Source organism: Rhinoraja longicauda, chromosome 20 (genome assembly GCF_053455715.1).
Source record: "Rhinoraja longicauda isolate Sanriku21f chromosome 20, sRhiLon1.1, whole genome shotgun sequence".
Lineage (NCBI taxonomy): Eukaryota > Metazoa > Chordata > Chondrichthyes > Rajiformes > Arhynchobatidae > Rhinoraja > Rhinoraja longicauda.
The window spans coordinates 21542894-21561784 of NC_135972.1; the positions used below are offsets into that span (position 1 = coordinate 21542894).

The window sequence follows — 18891 nt, forward strand, 5'->3', positions numbered from 1 at the left end:
CTCCTTCTCCCTCCCCCCCTTCTCCCTCCCCTCCTTCTCCCTCCCCCCCCCCCAACCCGGCCTCCCCCCACTGGCTCCCCCCTCCCCCCTCAACAGCGAGTGCAAGGCAAGATTTGGAGTCAGTGTATTGAGGAAAACAATTTCCAGCAGAGTGGAGAGATGTATTCACCCCCTCCACAATGAGTCATTCCTGCAGCTTATTTATTATGCTCTGTGTTTTCAATCACAATGATCCTTTTATAATTAAATGTATCCCACTCACAGCGTGGACTCCAAGCCTTTCATCAACAATAGACTCCACATCATCAATACTTCCAAACACCGACCAAATCGTTGTTCTTCTGCAGCACCGCGATTCAGTTTAGTTTTGCTTTAGAGATACAGTGTGAAACAGGCCCTTCTGCCTGTCTACTCATTTTTATGCTTCTCGTAATCTAAGAAGCAGTGCTTTTTTTTTTTGCAGACAAAACCCACACATTAACACGACCAAAATCGAGCAAAATCAGTCCGCTGAAGGATCTTGACCCAAAACGTCATGTGTCTAGTCGTTCCACACATGCTGAGTTCCTCCAGCACTTTGTGGTTTGCTGGAGATTCCAGCACCTGCAGTTTCTTGTTTCTCCTTGAACCTGGGAAGTTTTGCTTTTAGAAATACAGCGTGGAAACAGGCCCTTCGGCCCACCGAGTCCGTGCCAGCCAACGATCACCCACACACTAGTTCTATGCCCACACCCGAGGGACAATTTGCAGAAGCCAATTAACTTACAAACCTACACGTCCCACCTAGACGTGGGAGGAAACCAGAGCACCCGGAGGAAATCCACACGGTCACAGGGAGAACGTGCAAACTCCATGCCGAGAGCACCCGTAGTCAGGATCGAACCCGGGTCTCTGGCATTGTGAGGCAGCAATACCACTGGGCCACTGTGCTGCCCCAATCTAAGGCAAGAACGTCTTTCCTCAGGTTAGGAGACCAAAATGGCACACAATACTCCAGGTGCGGTCTCACCAAGGCCCTGTACAACTGCAGCAGAACCTCCCTGCTCCTAAACTCAAATCCTCTTGCTATGAATGCCAACATACCATTCGCTTTCTTCACTGCCTGCTGCACCTGCATGCTTGCTTTCAATGACTGGTGCATCATGACACCCAGGTCACGTTGCATCTCCCCTTCTCCTAATCGGTCACCATTCAGGTAATACTCTGCTTTCCTGTTCTTGCCGCCAAAGTGGATAACCTCACATTTATCCACATTATATTGCATCTGCCATGCATTTGCCCACTCGCCTAATCTATCCAAGTCACTCTGCAGCCTCCTCGCACTCTGCAGCCTCCTCGCATCCTCCTCGCAGCTAACACTGCCACCCAGCTTCGTGTCATCCGCAAACTTGATGTTGCATTCAATTCCCTCGTCCAAATCATTAATATACACTGTAAATAACTGGGGTCCCAGCACTGAGCCTTGCGGTACCCCACTAGTCACTGCCTGCCATTCCGAAAAGGACCCGTTTATTCCTACTCTTTGCTTCCTGTCCGCCAACCAATTTTCTATCCACCTCAACACTGAACCCTCAATACCGTGTGCTTTAAGTTTGTACACCAATCTCCTATGTGGGACCTTGGAAACCCCACACGGTCACAGGGGGAACGTACAAACTCCACAGAGACATCATCCATAGTCAGGATCGAACCCGGGTCTCTGGAGGTGTAAGGCAGCAACTCTTCCGTGTTGCCCTGAAAGTCACACACTTAATGGGTAGGAGGCTGGAAGACAACTGGCTTGTGGATACTGATGGAGTCAAGTCAGCCTTGCCTCCACAAGCACACAGTTCTCAGGACACGATTACTCACAGACTGCCACCTAAAATATTATTTCCCGCAAAAGCTCTTTATAATTTACATTTGAATGAATCAATACCAATCAATAACCAATTCTAATTGCTTCCTCTGTCTTCCCAGTGGACCGATTCACTGAAACGTTGTTTCATTCAGTATTTCCCTCCTTGCAGCACAGGTCTTGCTGATGTTCTACTGTTCTGGTGGCGGGGGAAGACTTTGTCACGGCTGAACAACAGAAACCCACAAGGATCATGCTTGCCGATCTCCATCTCCAAAGGACGTGCGGCACGGTGGCGCAGCGGTAGAGTTGCTGCCTTGCAGCTCTTGCAGCGCCGGAGACCCGGGTTTGATCCCGACTACGGGCGCCGTCTGTACGGAGTTTGTATGTTCTCCCAGTGACCGCGTGGGTTTTCACCGAGATCTTTGTTTTCCCCCCAAACTCCAAAGAAGTTAATTGGCTTGGTGTATGTGTAAAAAATTGTCCCTCGTGTGTGTCGGATTGTGTTAATGTGCAGGGATCGCTGGTCGGCATGTACACGGTGGGCCGAAGGGCCTGTTTCCGCGCTGTATCTCTAAACTAAACTAATCTAAAAAAACGAAGGAGTCCCTCTCCTTCAAATCTAACCCTTTGCTGCACTACAGCATTTCCGATGTCACAGTCATAGAGTCATACAGTCATACAGAAACAGGCCCTTCAATCCAACTTGCCCACGCCGACAAACATGTCCCATCTACACTAGTCGCACCTGCCTGCATTTGGCCCGTATCCCTCTAAACCTGTCCTATCTATGTACCTGTTCAAATGTTTTTTAAATGTTGGGATAATACTTGCCTCAACCACCTCCTCTGTCAGCTCCATCCATACACCCACCACCCTCTGTGTGAATAAGTGCCCCTCAGGTTCCTATGAAATCTTCCCCCCCCCCCCCCCCCACGATCATTGTGATCATGGCTGATCGTCCCCAATCAATAACCCGTGCCTGCCTTCTCCCCATATCGCTTGATTCCACTAGCCCCCAGAGTATCTAACTCTCTCTTAAATCCATCCAGTGATTTGGCCTCCACTGCCCACAAATTCACAACTCTCTGGGTGAAAAAGTTTTTCTCACCTCAGTTTTAAATGGTCTCCCCTTTATTCTAAGAATGTGGCCCCTGGTTCTGGACTCGCCCAACATTGGGAACATTTTTCCTGCATCGAGCTTGTCCAGTCCTTTTATAATTTTATATGTTTCTATAAGATCCCCTCTCATCCTTCTAAACTCCAGTGAATACAAGCCTAGTCTTTTCAATCTTTCCTCATATGATAGTCCCGCCATCCCAGAGATCAATCTCGTGAACCTACGCTGCACTGCCTGAATAGCAAGGATGTCCTTCCTCAAATTAGGAGACCAAAACTGTACACAATACTCCAGATGTGGTCTTATCAGGGCCCTATACAACTGCAGAAGAACCTCTTTACTCCTATACTGAAATCCTCTTGTTATGAAGGCCAACATTCCATTAGCTTTTTTCACTGCCTGCTGTACCTGCACGCCAACTTTCAGTGACTGGTGTACAAGGACACCCAGGTCTCGCTGCACTTACCCCTTACCTAACCTAATTCCATTGAGATAATAATCTGCCTCCTTGTTTCTGCCACAAAAGTAGATAACCTCACATTTATCTATATTATACTGCATCTGCCACGCATCTGCCCACTCACTCAACCTGTCCAGGTCAGCCTGCAACCTCCTAACATCCTCTTCACAGTTTACACTGCCACCCAGCTTTGTGTCATCCGCAAACTTGCTAGTGTTGCTTCTAATTCTCTCTTCCACATCTTTAATATATATGGTAAACAGTTGCGGCCCCAATTGCGGCACTCCACTCGCCACTGCATGCCATTCTGAAAAGGACCCGTTTACTCCTACTCTTTGCTCCCTGTCAGCCAACCAATTTTCTAGCCATGTCAACACCCTACCCCCAATACCATGTGCTCTAATTTTAGTCACCAATCTCCCGTGCGGGACCTTATCAAAGGCTTTCTGAAAGTCTAGATACACTACATCCACTGCGTACGGGTGAGCACTGGCGGCACGGACCTGGTGGGCCGCGGAACCTGTTTCCACGCCGTATCTCCACTATAAAAATTCTCAGGTTGAAGGAGAAACAAGAAACTGCAGGTGCTGGAATCTTGGGCAAGCCACAAAGTGCTGGAGGGACTCAGCAGGTCAGGCAGCAACTGTGAAGGGAACTAGACACATGACGTTTTGGGTCGAGACCCTTCTTCAGACTAACTTTGCTTGATTTTGGTCGTGTTAAAGTGGGTATTGTCTGGAAAAAAAAAACGCAATGCGTCTTAGATTAAGAGAAGCATAAAAAAGGAGTAGATAGTCAAAATGCTTTTCCCACAGTAGATGCATCAAAACCAAGAGGGCAAAGGTTTAAGGTGAGGGGAAGAAATTTTAAAGGAGATTTGAGGGGAAAGGTTTTTTTACATGGTGAGTGGTTAATACTGTATCTGCAACGAGCTTCCGGGGGAGATGGTGGACTCAGATACAATCACTATGTTTAAGAGATATTTTGACAGGCACTTGAGGGCACAAAGTGCTGGGGTAACTCAGCGGGTCAGGCAGCATCTCAGGAAATCATGGATAGGTGACGTTTTGGTTCGGGTCCCTTTTAGATTCGTCTAGAGATTCAGCCTGGAAACAGGCCCTGTGGCCCATCGAGTCTGCGCTGACTCGCGATCACACTCACACGAGTTGTATCCTACACATGGTGGACAATTTGTAGAAGCCAATTAACCTACAAAAACCCGCATGTCTTTGGAATGTGGGAGGAAACCAGAGCGCCCAGAGAACACCCACGGCCACAGGAAGAACGTGCAAACTCCATACAGACAGCACCCCCTAGTCAGGATTGAACCCGGGTCTCTGGCGCTGTAAAACAGCAACTCTACTGCTGCACCACTGTGCCACCCTTCTTCTGAAGAAAGGTCCCAACCCGAAAGGTTATCTATCCATGTTCTTCAAGATATTGCCTGACCCACTCCAGCACTCTGTGTCCTTTTCTGTAAACCCAGCATCTGCAGTTCCTTGTTGCTTCATTTAGACAGGCACTTGAACAGGCAAGGCATGGAGGTTGTGGGGTCTCAGTGGGGGCCAATGGGATTCGTACACGTGAGCACAGAGGTCGACATGGACACGGTGGGGTGAAGGCCCTGCTTCTGCGCTGTGCAAAGCTGTCAGTCTGAACGTCAACCCCATGCATCTAGGAATCAATCTCCTGAACGTATGTGGAACTCCATCAGGTCAGCCCATAACATCTCAATAACAGACACCCAGTCCGCTCAATCGTCCCTGATCGACATAAACTCTCAGTTGTGGGTTCATTTTTCAAATTAAAGACGTTTTTAACAGCGGATGTGATTTATTGGTTGGATACTCATGTGTGTGGAGAGATAATAAAGGGAGACAGACACTGTCACACCTCCAGTGATTCTCTCACACTAAAACTGAAATGAATTAAACTTCCATTGTCATGACTGTTTATGGAGGAGACCCATACTCTGCCTTGATCACGATAGGCAGTAACAAAATATTAACCTGAAGGCCATCAATTTACTGAGATTTTATGCGAGCTATAAAATACTGTCTGCATTTTGGAGGCGTGCAATAGAAAAGTTATTAAACTAAACACTGAGTAACTAACGCCTGTGTGTTTCCGTGTGTCCGTGTGTCCGTGCCCGAGTTTCTGGCTGTGTGGGTCTGTGTCCCGTGTTGGCCTCGTGTTCAGCACAGACATTGTGGGCCGCAGGGCCTGCTCCTGTGCTGTACTGTTCGATGTTCGTAAGGTTATAAGTAATAGGAGCAGAATTAGGACATTCGGCCCATCAAGTCTACTCCGCCATTCAATCATGGCTGATCCATCACTGCCTCCTAACCCTATTCTCCTGCCTTCTCTCCATAACCCATGACACCCAAACTAATCAAGGATCTATCTCTGCCTTAAAAATATCCATTGACTGCCTCCACAGTCTTCTGTGGCAAAAAAAAATCCACAGCTTCACCACCCTCTGACTAAAGAAATTCCTCCTCATCGCCTTCCTGAAGGAATGCCCTTTTAATTCTGAGGCTTACGACCTCTTGTCCTAGACCCTCCCACTAGTGGAAACATCTTCTCCACTTCCACTCTATCCAAGCCTTTCACTAGTCAACGTTCTATGTTCTAATGATCCAAACTGATTCTCACAATCTGCGTGTTTTTGTGGGAGCTGTTCCCAGATTTCTGCTTCTCTATTTCTGCGTACATGATCCAGTTATAATTCTAACATCACTCTCTCTGTTTCTCGACTCCCTGCCAGAGGGAAGCCTTCCCTGTCTTCCCCATTGAACTCCTTAAAGACCCGGGTTCACTCTCCTGTGTATACGTGCTGCATTAAACAGTAAGCCGGGCAGGAGTTATTAATGGCACTGTAGCAGTATCGATTTTTTTATTTTTTAACTATTACTCAGGATGAAATTTGATGTTTATTTTTAGATATGTATTTCCATTTTTATTGATTTGGATCTTCAGGATTGTGCAATATTAGACGTGCGGTTACAGACAGTGCAACAACGATGGTACAACCTTTTAAAGCTTTATGTAGTCACCTGTCAGTATAATTAAAAGTAAATATGCATAAATCGATAATATAAATCTCACTAGTTTTAAGTCATTGGATTTGTTTGTCAGTAACAATGCAGGTATAATGTGTGGGAAGGAACTGTAGAAGAAGGGTCTGTCTGAACTGTCTGAAGAAGGGCCTCGACCCGAAACGTCACCCATTCCTTCTCTCCTGAGATGCTGCCTGACCTGCTGAGTTACTCCAGCATTTTGTGAAATAAATACCTTCGATTTGTACCAGCATCTGCAGTTATTTTCTTATACTATGTGTGGGAAGGAACTGTAGATGCTGGTTTGCTGGAAGATAGACACAAAATGCTGGAGTAACTCAGCGGGACAGGCAGCATCTCTCTGGAGAAAAGGAATTGGTGACGTTTCGGGTCGAGACCCTTCCCCAGCCTGAGGGTCAGCGGAGAGAGAAACTAAAGATGTGAAAAGGCAGAAAGAACAGAAGAATGAAAGGTTATGAAAAGGACAAATCAAAGCCAGCAACGTTGATCAAGGAAAGGTGGAACCCACAATGGTCAATTGTTGGCTGTGGAAAAGGTGATAACAGGTGGATGCAAACAGTGAAGCTCAGCAGGACGAGTAGGGTGGGGGAGGGACAGAGAGAGAGAGAGGGGGAATAGCAAGGGTTACTTGAAGTTAGAGAAATCAATATTCATACCACTGGGCGGTAAGCTGCCCAAGCGAACAACGCAGGCATATTGAGTATAGCATTTGGGACTTTATGTTACAGTTGTACAAGACGTTGATGAGACCGTAATGGAGTACAGTATTGTGATCATTTTTGATCATCCAGCTATAGGAAGGATGCCATTAAACTGAAATGAACGCAGAGAAGAGTTACGAGGGCGTTGCTAGCCTGACCTATCGGGAGAGGATGGCCAGACCAGGACTTTTTCTTTGGGGCGCAGGAGGTTGAGGGGTGATCTAATAACATCATGAGGGGAATAGACAGTCTTTTTTACCCAGGGCAGGGAAATCAAGAACCAGAGGACATAGGTTTGTGGGAGGGGAAAGATTTAATAGAAAGCTGACAGGCAACTTTATCACACAGAGGATGGTAGCTGCATGGAACGAGCTGGCAGAGGAAGTAGGTGAGGCGGGTACAATAACAGCACTTAAAAGAAATGGGTACATGGATAGGAAAGTTTTAGAGGGATGTGGGTCAAATGCAGACAAATGGGACTTGCAGAGATGGGGCTTCTTGGTCGGCGTGGAAGAGTTGGGCTGAAGGGCCTGTTTCCATGCTGTGTTAATCTAAGGCTCTAAATATAGATGTAAACTCATCAGATTTTCTGTTCTGAGTAACTCCAGCACTTTGTTCCTTCAGTTGGTCACGCCCTGACTCTGAGGTCCGCAGGTTCGAGACGCACATTTTCCAGCTTTAAAAGAAGGGTCTCGACCCGAAACGTCACACTTTCCTTCTCCCCCGAGATGCTGCCTGACCCGCTGAGTTACTCGAGCATTTTGTGCCTACCTTCGATTTAAACCAGCATCTGCAGTTTTTCTCCCACACAGTATGAACATTGATTTCTCCAATTTCAAGTAACCCTTGCATTCCCTCTCTTTCCGTTCCTCTCCAACCCTAGTTGGCCTGCGAGGTTCACTGTTCGTATCCCCTCGTTATCACCTCCCCCACAGCCAACAATTGACCATTGTGGACTCCTTGACCATCGGGGTGCCGGCTCTGATTTGTTCTGTACCTTTTCATACCTCTGGTATCCCTTTCCCCTGACTCTCAGTCTGAAAAAGGGTCTCGAAGGGGGATCTTATTGAAACATATAAGATAATTAGGGGATTGGACACATTAGAGGCAGGAAACATGTTCCCAATGTTGGGGGAGTCCAGAACAAGGGGCCACAGTTTAAGAATAAGGGGTAGGCCATTTAGAACGGAGATGAGGAAGAACTTTTTCAGTCAGAGAGTGGTGAAGGTGTGGAATTCTCCGCCTCAGAAGGCAGTGGAGGCCAGTTCGCTGGATGCTTTCAAGAGAGAGCTGGATAGAGCTCTTAAGGATAGCGGAGTGAGGGGGTATGGTGAGAAGGCAGGAACGGGGTACTGATTGAGAGTGATCAGCCATGATCTCATTGAATGGCGGTGCTGGCTCGAAGGGCTGAATGGCCTACTCCTGCACCTATTGTCTATTGAATCGAAACGTCACCTATTCCTTTTCTCCAGAGATCCTGCCTGACCCGCTGAGTTACTCCAGCATTTTCTCTTTAAGTTCTTTCTCTTTAACCACAGGTAGTTCAGCTGTAATGTATGTTTAATTGGATATAATACGAGTGATGAATTAAGGAACACTATTTGTATTACGCGGTCCAAATTTTTCATAACGTGATTTCGAACAGGAACAAGACAACCACTTAAAAGTTACATTGTAAATTCATAAGCTGAAAAAAAAGCGGTCTTGGGGGGAGGAAACAGTCCAGGGCAAAAAAAAAGTTTCATTGTAACCCCCCTGCAGTAATCGGACATAATGATCGCTTAAGAACACACTCTGTCAGTTTCACTGTGGGAGCCCATTAAAATTGACAAGACTATTGACTCTTGTGCAATGATACAAAGATATTACTCTCGAGCGTGCAACCTTCAGTATTTTTAGCTTTTTTTTTTAGCTTTTTTTACTGAACAAAAGCAAACCCAGAGCTTTGTATTTGAAAATCCTGTAGGAAAAATAACCTATTGCGAATCTGAAACTCCCCAGCCCCTAACAGCTTCTCCCAATGTGCCATCGAGAGTGGAAGCGGTTTTATAGCACATTTTATGGCTTTATAGCACCATTTTCCAGAACATGAGGTTTCATAGGAACTGAACTATTGCATTGCAGCAGAACTACCTGTAACTCCAATTGGCAGTATTCGAAGCCCTTCAGTTATAATGACTGTGGAAAATTCCCTTGACTAATCTTTAAGCCCGCAGTCAATTGTGATAAATGGATTACAAGTCAATGTGTAATTTATAGACAAACAGTTTCCACAGGGCTATTACAATCCTATCCATGCCAGTTTCAAGCCCGCTTTGATTTGACACTTGGGTAGAATTTCTCTGGAAATCAACAACTAGTTGGAGGAGGATCAAGTCTGAGTGCTGTCGATTTTTTTTTTTATTTCCACAAACAATCAGATTGAAAGGGGTGGCACAGTGGCACTGCGGTAGAGTTGCTGCCTCACAGCATCAGAGACCCAGGTTTGATCCTGACCCTGGGTGCTCTCTGTAGGGAGCTAGTACGTTCTCCCTATGACCGTGTGGGTTTCCTCTGGGTGCTCCGGTTTCCTCACACTAATTCTATGTTATCCCACTTTCTCATCCATTCCCGACGCATTAGGTGCAATTTACAGAGGATCAATTAACTCACAAACCCGCACGTCTTTGGGATGTGGGAAGAAACCAGGTGGGAACTCATGCGGTCACAGGGAGAACGTGCAAACTCCACACACACAGACAGCAGCGGAGGTCAGGATCGAACCCGGGTGTCTGCCAATGTAAGGAAGCGGTTCTACCCGCGTTGCCACTTTAGTGAAGTTAACCACTGGACAAAAGGGTCATCAGTATACGTGAGAGCTTTCAATGGTCCTGCACTGGTTAGCACACTGTCATAGAGTGATATAGGGACACATACAGTGTGGAAACAGCCCGTTCGGCCCAACCTGCCCACACCGGCCAACATGTCCCAGCTACACCAGCCCTGTTATTGTTCTTCAGAATTGTCCCAACCCAAATCTTTATCGATCCAAGATGCGCCCAAGCCAGGTGACTCTTTGTGTGCTGGTCTCAGTCGTGCATCTGCGAACATGCATTACAATCACTCCACTCTTTTAAATCTTTACCCCAACAGCTGCAGTTCATACTGTCGGTACACTGTGGATGGCTTGATTGTAATCACGTACAGTCTGTCCGCTGACTGGTTAGCACGCAACAAAAGCTTTTGACTGTTTTCCTCTGTATGAGTGAGAATAAACTAAACTAAACAAGCTAAAGAAAACGTCAACTATCCATGTTCTCAAGAGATGCTGCCTGACCCGTTGAGTTACTCTAGAACTTTGTGTCCTTTCATCAAACTGTCTTGTTGGATGGAATGCCAATGGGTTTGATATAGCCAGTCCGTCAATAATACTTTATAGAGGCACAAGGAACTGCAGATACTGGTTTACAAAAAAAGCAATACAAAGTGCTGGAGTAATTCAACAGGTTATGCAGTATCTCTGGAGGACATGGTTAGGCAGTGCTTCAGGTCAGATAACACATCATTCCCCATCCCTTTGCAACTCCAGACAGTTTGCCGGGTTTATACACAGTGAAAGGCATGCACAGGGTCTTCAACAAGTTTGATTGTATCCCCTCTGTCAACCTGACACCCTGACCCAGTCTCTCCGAACCACGGTCTCCTCCATCTCCAATTCCAGCAGAGAGAACCGTAGGTTCCAGGTAGAACAAAAACATGTCACTACCATGTGCCAGTTGTGTGCATCCGCCATCTTGGATATGTCTACAGTCTCGTACAAAGGACACACGCCCCGTGTTGAGAGAACAGCTGGCTTTGGTGAAACAAACCTTGAGCTTTGAGAGTATTGAAGCTAAAAGTCAAGAGGCGGCAGAGTGGCGCAGCGGTAGAGTTGCTGCCTCACACTGCCAGAGACCCGGGTTTGATCCTGACCACGGGTGTTGTCTGCACGGAGTTTGTACGTTCTCCCTTGTGACCGCGTGGGTTTTCTCCGGTTTCTCCGGTTTCCTCCCACACCCCCAAGGACTTGCAGATTTGTAGGCGAATTGGCTCTGGTGAAAAATTTTTTTTACAAATTGTCCCTCGTGTGTAAGATGGTGCTGGTGATCGCTGGTCGGCGCGCACTCGGTTGGCCGAAGGACCTGTAGTCTGTCAGCAGGCTGAAGGGCCTATTCCCACGGCGCATCTCTAAGGTCTAAAGTAAAGAGCAAGAACCTCTTCCCACCGCCTCGCCAACTTCGGCCACACAGCCATCCTCTTACACACTTCTACCACATGACAGATCCATGCACATGGATCATCAAAACCTCCTTTGATCTCCAATGCACGACCTTTGTTACCATTGCCCTTGAAGGGGCAAGAACCAATAGCACTGAGTCAAGCTCTCCTTAGACATTCATGAACAAGCCCCTTACCTTCTTTTGATCTTCTACCTTATGGCTCACTGGTTTCCTTTCATGTGTGCTCTTGTCCGAGAAGTGATCCATCACATTAAAGCCGTGCCGTCGATAGAAAATTCCTTTGGAACAATGGGAGGCTTATCCAGGGTCTAGATGGCCACAGCCATGCCTTCGCTTCCTAGACGGACACGTCTCCAAGTTTTGTTGACTTACGATGGCCATCAGAAGCCTCTGCCGTGGAAAGAGAATGTTCGCTGCCCATCCTTAGGATTTCCCACAGCAACATATCAATGGAGGGTGGTGTGATGGAGTTTCCAAGACTCAATGCCCACTATCTTCTGCTTCCTTCACCAAAACTATCCATTCTGAACGACAGAGCCACATGACGCCAGCTCCTGCTTTTACAAGAGAAAATGAAATCTGGTTACAATTAGACATGAGACTTTAGAGATACAGCATGGAAACAGGCCCTTTGGCCCACCGAGTCGGCACGACCAGCGATCACACCTTACACTAACACTATCCGACACACACTCGGGTCAGTTTACAATTTCTTGACCTGTAAACCCGCATGTCTTTGGGGTGTCGGAGTAAACTGGAGCACCTGGGGAAAACCAAACTGGTCACAGGGAGAACCTACAATCTCCGTACAGGCAGCACCCGTAGTCAGGATCAAACCCGGGTCTCTGGTGCTGTAAGGCAGCAACTCTACCGCTGCACCACCGTGCCGTCCTTAACTGCAAACATACTATGGAAATGATGGAAAAGATAATGGCCTTTTACCAAAACATATTGACACCCCACTGCTTCAGGGCTCAACGGGTCTGCCAGCTAAGGTTCAGTTGATTCAACCCTGATCGTCCCAGCAGAGCATCATGGGAGAGTTAAGCACAAAATGGAGACACAAGGATCTGCAAATGCTGGAATCTTGGGCAAAACACAAAGTGCTGGAGGAACTCAGCGGGTCAGGCAGCATCTGTGAAGGGATTGGACATACAAAGGTTTGAGTTGGGAGCCTTCAAACTGATTGGTGTTGGGGAGAGAGAGAGCTGGAAAAGAGAGGTGGGAGGGTGGGACAATGCCTGCAAGTGATAGGTGGATATAGGTGAGGGGGTCTGAGAGACCTTTTTAGTCAGAGAGTTGTAAATCTGTGGAATTCTCTGCCTCAGAAGGCAGTGGAGGCCAATTCTCTGGATGCTTTCAAGAAAGAGCTAGATAGAGCTCTTAAAGATAGCGGAGTCAGTGGGTATAGGGAGAAGGCAGGAACGGGGTACCGATTGTGAATGATCAGCCATGATCCCATTGAATGGCGGTGCTGGCTAGAAGGGCCGAATGGCCTACTCCTGCACCTATTGTCTATTGTCTATTGTCTTTTGTCTAAAGAAGGATCCAAAACCGAAAAGTCACCTATTCATGTTCTCCAGAGATGCTGCTTGACCCTCTGAATGTGGAGAGGATGTTTCCACTAGTGGGAGAGTCTAGGACCAGAGGGCACAGTCTCAGAATGAAAGGACATACCTTCAGAATGTAGATGAGGAGGAATTTCTTTAGCCAGAGGATGGTGAATCTTTGGAATTCATTGCAACAGATGGCTGTGGAGGCCAAGTCATTTTAAAATGGAGATTGATAGGTTCTTGATTAGTAAGGGTATCAAAGGATACGGGGAGAAGGCAGGAGAATGGGGTTTGAGAGGGAAAAATAGATCCGCCCTGATTGAATGGCGGAGCAGACTCGATGGGCTGAATGGCCGAATTCTGCTCCTTTGTCTTATGATCTTATGTTTAGAATCCCCAGTGCCAGAGCTGAAATTACTCCCCAAACAACATTACCAACCAGAATATCCCGTTATTACAACGTTGACATGTAGTGAGAGCTTGCTCTGCACAAATTAGCCGCTGCAATTCTTAATTGGCAACGCCTCACGGAGAAGTTAAGTGACTGCAAAACATTCTGGACAGCAAGACAGAAATACAAGAACATAGTGCAGTACTGCACAGGAACAGGCCCTTCGGCCCACAATGTCCATGCCGAACATGATACCAAGTTAAACTAATCTCCTCTGCCTGCACATGATCCATATCCCTCCATTCCCGGCACTTCCACGTGCCTATCTAAAAGCCACTTAAACACCACTTTCGTATCTGCCTCCACCACCACCCCTGGCAATGTGTTCCACGTGCTAACCACTCTCTGCGTAAAAGAATTGCCATGCACATCTCCTTTAAACTTTGCCCCATCACCTTAAAGCCTTGCCCTCTAGTTACCATTGTATCTGCCTCCACCACCACCTCCATCAAAATGAAACATTCTCCATTCAATTTTTCATGAACAATGTCGGGCACAGCGTGCGTCACAGTGGTGCAGCTGTGGAGCTGCTGCCTTACAGCGCCAGAGACACCGGTTCGGTTCTGATGACCGGTGCTCCTTGTGACGGCGCGGGTTTTCTCCGGGTGCTCCGGTTTTCGTCCACAACCAAAAGACTTACAGGTTTGTAGGATAATTAACTTCGGTAAAATTGTACACTGCCCCTAGTGTGGAGGATGGTGCTATTGCACGGGGTGCTGGATCGCTAAAGTTAAAATTCTTAGCAATATCAGCTTAATCATAAACCTTCTAAAACAATAAATTCTGCTCTGACACGGATCCAGTGAACTCAAACTGCCACCGCTGCAATTAACTAACACTTCATGATGAGCAAGAATATTCACTGCAGGGAACACGGAATCAATAAAGCCCAGGCACTCTTGATAAAATCTAACTGTAATATCAGAAACCTTAACCTGATGAGAGAATTGAATTGACTTGAATTAAAAGATACAACACGGAAACAGGCCCTTCAACTCCCCGAGTCCCTGCCGACCATCGATCACCTGTTCACACGAGTTCTATGTTGAGCCACTTTCTCATCCACTCCCCACACACTAGGGACGATTTGCAGAGGGCCAATTAACCTACAAACCCGCACGTGTTTGGGATGTGGAAGGAAACCGGAGCACCCAGAGGAAACCCTCGCAGTCACGGGGAGAACGTGCAAACTCCACACAGCGGCAGAGACCCGGGTTCAGTCCTGACTACAGATGCTGTCTGTACAGAGTTTGTACGTTCTCCCTGTGACCGCATAGGTTTTCTCCGGGTGCTCCGGATTCCACCCACGCTCAAAGACGGGCGGCCTTGTAGGTCAACTGGCTTCCAGTGTTCGGGTGATTGTGGTCGGCACGGACTCGGTGGGCCGAAGGGCCTATTTCCACTCTGTATCTCTAAACTATCCTTAACCCGCTAAGTTCCTCCAGCTCTCTGCATTTTGTCCAAGATTCCAGCATCTGCAGGTCCTTGTGTCTCCGTCTACCAAACTCTCCCTGGTCCGCAGTTCACCATCCACACCTCAGGCCTTTCCCCGGGGCTCAATGCCCTCATGCCTGGAACCCATCCAGCAAACCTCTTTTGGTAAACCTCTTCTCCGGGACCTTGACATCCGATCTAGAGGATACGCAGTTTGAATTAGCAACCCCACAGCAAGGCAGGACATTAAATAATGGATGAATGCAGTGATGAAAAGAGACAGATGAATGGGATGGAGAGATAATTAAAATGCATTTTAATCTTCCATTATTGTCCAGGGGAAGCGGTCAAATTCTTTCGATTTAAAATATTATTCGGTTTAATTTCATCCGCACAGCACTGATGTCCTTTTTCAGGAAGTCATATGTGAGGCCGCATTTAGAGCGCTGTGTTCAGATTTGTTACCCTGTTAAAGGAAAGATGTTGTCAAGCTGGAAAGGGTAGAGAGAAGATTTACAAGGATGTTGCCAGAGCTCGAGGGCCTGAGCTACAGGGAGAGGTTGAGCAGGCTAGGACTTTATTCCTTGGAGCGCAGGAGGATGAGAGGTGATCTTATGGAGGTGTACAAAATCATGAGAGGAATAGATTGGGTGATTGCACAGAGCCTTTTACCCAGAGTGCAGAAATCAAAACCCAAAGGACATAGGTTTAAGGTGAGGGGGGAAAGATTTAATAGGAACCTGAGGGGCAACTTTTTCACACAAAGGGTGGTGGGTGTATGGAACGAGCTGCCAGAGGAGGTAGTTAATGCAGGAACTATCACAATGTTTAAGAAACAATTAGACACTGTATCTCTAAACTTTAAACTCTTTAATAGTCCTGACCTGAAACTATTAATCAACAAAACACAAAGTGCTGGAGAAACTCCGCGGGTCAGGCAGCATCCGTGGAGGGAATAGACAGACAACATTTTGGGAATCCGTCCGAAGAAGGGTCCCGACCCGAAACGTCGTCTGTCCGTTCCCTCCACCGATGCTGCCTGACTCGCTGAGTTCCTCCAGCACTTACAGTCATAGAGTGATACAGTGTGGAAACAGGCCCTTCGGCCCAACTGGCCCACACCAGCCAACAATGTCCCAGCTACACGAGTCCCACTTGCCTGCACTTGGTCCATATCCCTCCAAACCTGTCCTATCCACGTACCTGTCTAACTGTTTCTTAAACAATGCGATAGTCCCAGCCTCAACTACCTCCTCTGGCAGCTTGTTCCATACACCCACCACCCTTTGTGCTAAAAGGTTACCCCTCGGATTCCTATTAAATCTTTTCCCCTTCACCTTGAACCTATGTCCTCTGGTCCTCGATTCCCCTACTCTGGGCAAAAGACTGTGCATCTACCCAATCTATTCCTCTCATGATTTTGTACACCTCTATAAGATCTCCCCTCATCCTCCTGTTCTCCATGGAATAGAGACCTAACCTACTCAACCTCTCCCTATAGCTCACACCCGCTAGTCCTGGCAACATCCTCTTAAATCTTTTCTGAACCCTTTCAAGCTTGACAATATTTTTCCTATAACATGGTGCCCAGAACTGAACACAAATGCGGTTTCACCAATGTCTTATACAACTGCAACATGACCTCCCAACTTCTATACTCAATACTCTGACTGATGAAGGCCAAAGTGCCAAAATCCTTTTTGACCACCTTATCTACCTGCGATTCGACCTTCAATGAACCATGCACCTGTACTCCTAGATCCCTCTGTTCTACAGCACCACCCAGAGGCCGACCATTTACTGCGTAGGTCCTGCCCTTGTTCGACGTCCCAAAATGCAACACCTCACACTTCTCTGTATTAAATTCCATCAATCATTCTTCCGCCCACCTGGCCAATCGATCCAGATCCTGATGCAATCATTCACAACCATCTTCACTATCTGCAAAACCACCCACTTTTGTATCATCAGCAAACTTGCTAATCTTGCCCTGTATGTTCTCATCCAAATCATTGATGTAGATGACAAACAGTAACGGGCCCAGCACTGAACCCTGAGGCACACCACTAGTCACAGGCATCCGGTCTGAGAAGCAACCTTCCACCATCACCCTCTGCTTCCTTCCATGGAGCCAATTTGCTATCCATTCATCTATCTCTCCTTGGATCCCATGTGATCTAACCTTCCAGAGCAGCCTACCATGCGGAACCTTGTCGAACACTTTACTGAAGTCCATGTACACCACATCTACAGCTCTGCTCTCATCAACCTTTTTGGTCACGCCTTCAAAAAAATCAATCATATTTATGAGACACGACCTCCCACATACAAAACCATGCTGACTATCCCTAATCAGCCCTTGCCCATCCAAATGCCTGTCTAACCTATCCCTCAGAATACTCTCTAGTAACTTTCTAGCTACAGATGTTAAACTCACCGGCCGATAGTTCCCAGCATTTTCCCTGCAGCCCTTCTTGAAAAGGGGCACAACATTTGCCACCCTCCAGTCTTTCGGCACCTCTCCTGTATTTAAGGACGACCCGTAAATTTCAACCAGGGCTCCCGCAATTTCCTCTCTAGTTGTGCCTTTCTTTTGGCCGTGTGGTAATTGAATGTACTCGATGGAAGATCTCCACAGCCCACAGCCCACCACAAGCTATGATGTCGCCGGGAGATGTCAAGGTGATGTCACTGTGCAGTCAGGCTGCATTAGTGCAGGAGGCGGAAGGGAGAATCAAGCAAGAAGCATTCAATGAAAGGTATCAAGGTTGCTACACTGTCAAGTCTGGCGCTGTCAAGTCAGACTCAATCTGATGTGATGGATGGGATATAAGCCGGTAGATAACCAGTGGACAAACTTCATCCCGGGTCAGCGAACTGGAGAGGCAAGTAACAGGGCACAGCAGTTAGCCTAAGTCTCAGGAAATTCTACCTGCCAAAGGCAGTGTGCAGTTGTGCAGCGGTCGAGCTACTGCCTCACAGCGCCAGAGACCCGGGTGCCATCCTGACTACGGGTGCTTTGGACTTTAGCCTTCAGAGATACAGCACGGAAGCAGGCCCTTCAGCCCACCGAGTCCACGCCGACCGGCGATCACCTGTACACTAGTGCTATCCTATACACAAGGGGCCATTTACAGAAGCCAATTAACCTGCAAACCTGCGCGTCTTTGGAGTGTGGGAGGAAACCAGAGCAACCAAAGAAAACCCAGGCGGTCACAGGGAAAGGGTACAAACTCCACACGGGCAGCACCTGAGGGCAGGATTGAACCCGGGTCTCTGTGCCACCCGTGATTATAGCTAATCCCTCTAATGCAGGCTGCATCCTGGTGAACCTCGCTGGGGGTTTTCACACACTTTGAGTGCTGTCTGGCTCTTACAAAACCATCGAATCGTTCCTTGATTAGTCCACCCTCACACCTGAGCCCGCATCCATTCAATCCATTCATGGTCATTTCTCTCTCCAGCCTCAGGGCCTTAGTGCTTCATTAAAGGTCTCCCAGCCATCGGGTGCACACTTTAAACAAGGTTCCCTTGTAAACGTTGCCTCTGAGCTCCTGGACACAAGGCGTAAACTTCCTAGCCACAGATGCCATCAATTATTCAAGAGGAACAGATTGACAAAAGGCTACTATAGTCGGAGGTTATCAGCTGCCTGCCCAGTTTGTGCACCTACTCAGGAGATGTTAAACATCAGTGGAATATTTAAAAGTGGAGCGTTTAGCCATCTTAAGGAGAGCAGCAGGATTGCTCTTAACGAGAGGACATAGGCTTAAGGTGAAGTGGGAAGGATTTAATAGGAATCTAAGGGGTTAACATTTTTACACAAAGGGTGCCAGAGGAGGTGGTTGAGGCAGGGACGAACACAACGTTTAAGAAACATTTAGACATGTAAATGGATAGGACAGGTTTAGAGGGATATGGGCCAAACGCGGGCAGGCGGGACTAATATAGATGGGGCATGTTGGTCGGTGTGGGCAAGTTGGGCCGATGGTCCAG

At 47.4% G+C, this 18891-nt stretch overlaps 1 protein-coding gene across 7 annotated transcripts in view; it reads right to left on the minus strand.

The window, feature by feature from the left end:
- Nucleotides 1-18891, minus strand: part of nav3 (neuron navigator 3) — a 579072-nt gene that overhangs the window by 288874 nt on the left and 271307 nt on the right. For 5 of the 7 annotated variants that reach the window (XM_078417159.1, XM_078417163.1, XM_078417162.1 and 2 more), the window contains exon 3: nucleotides 11632-12011. The exons of 1 other annotated variant lie outside the window; for it this stretch is intronic. In XM_078417159.1, coding sequence (XP_078273285.1) covers nucleotides 11632-11703 — 72 coding nt within the window. In that variant the 5' untranslated portion in view covers nucleotides 11704-12011. Of the gene's footprint in view, nucleotides 1-11631; nucleotides 12015-18891 lie in introns of all 7 variants that reach the window. One more of the 7 variants, XM_078417160.1, reaches the window with a different exon arrangement.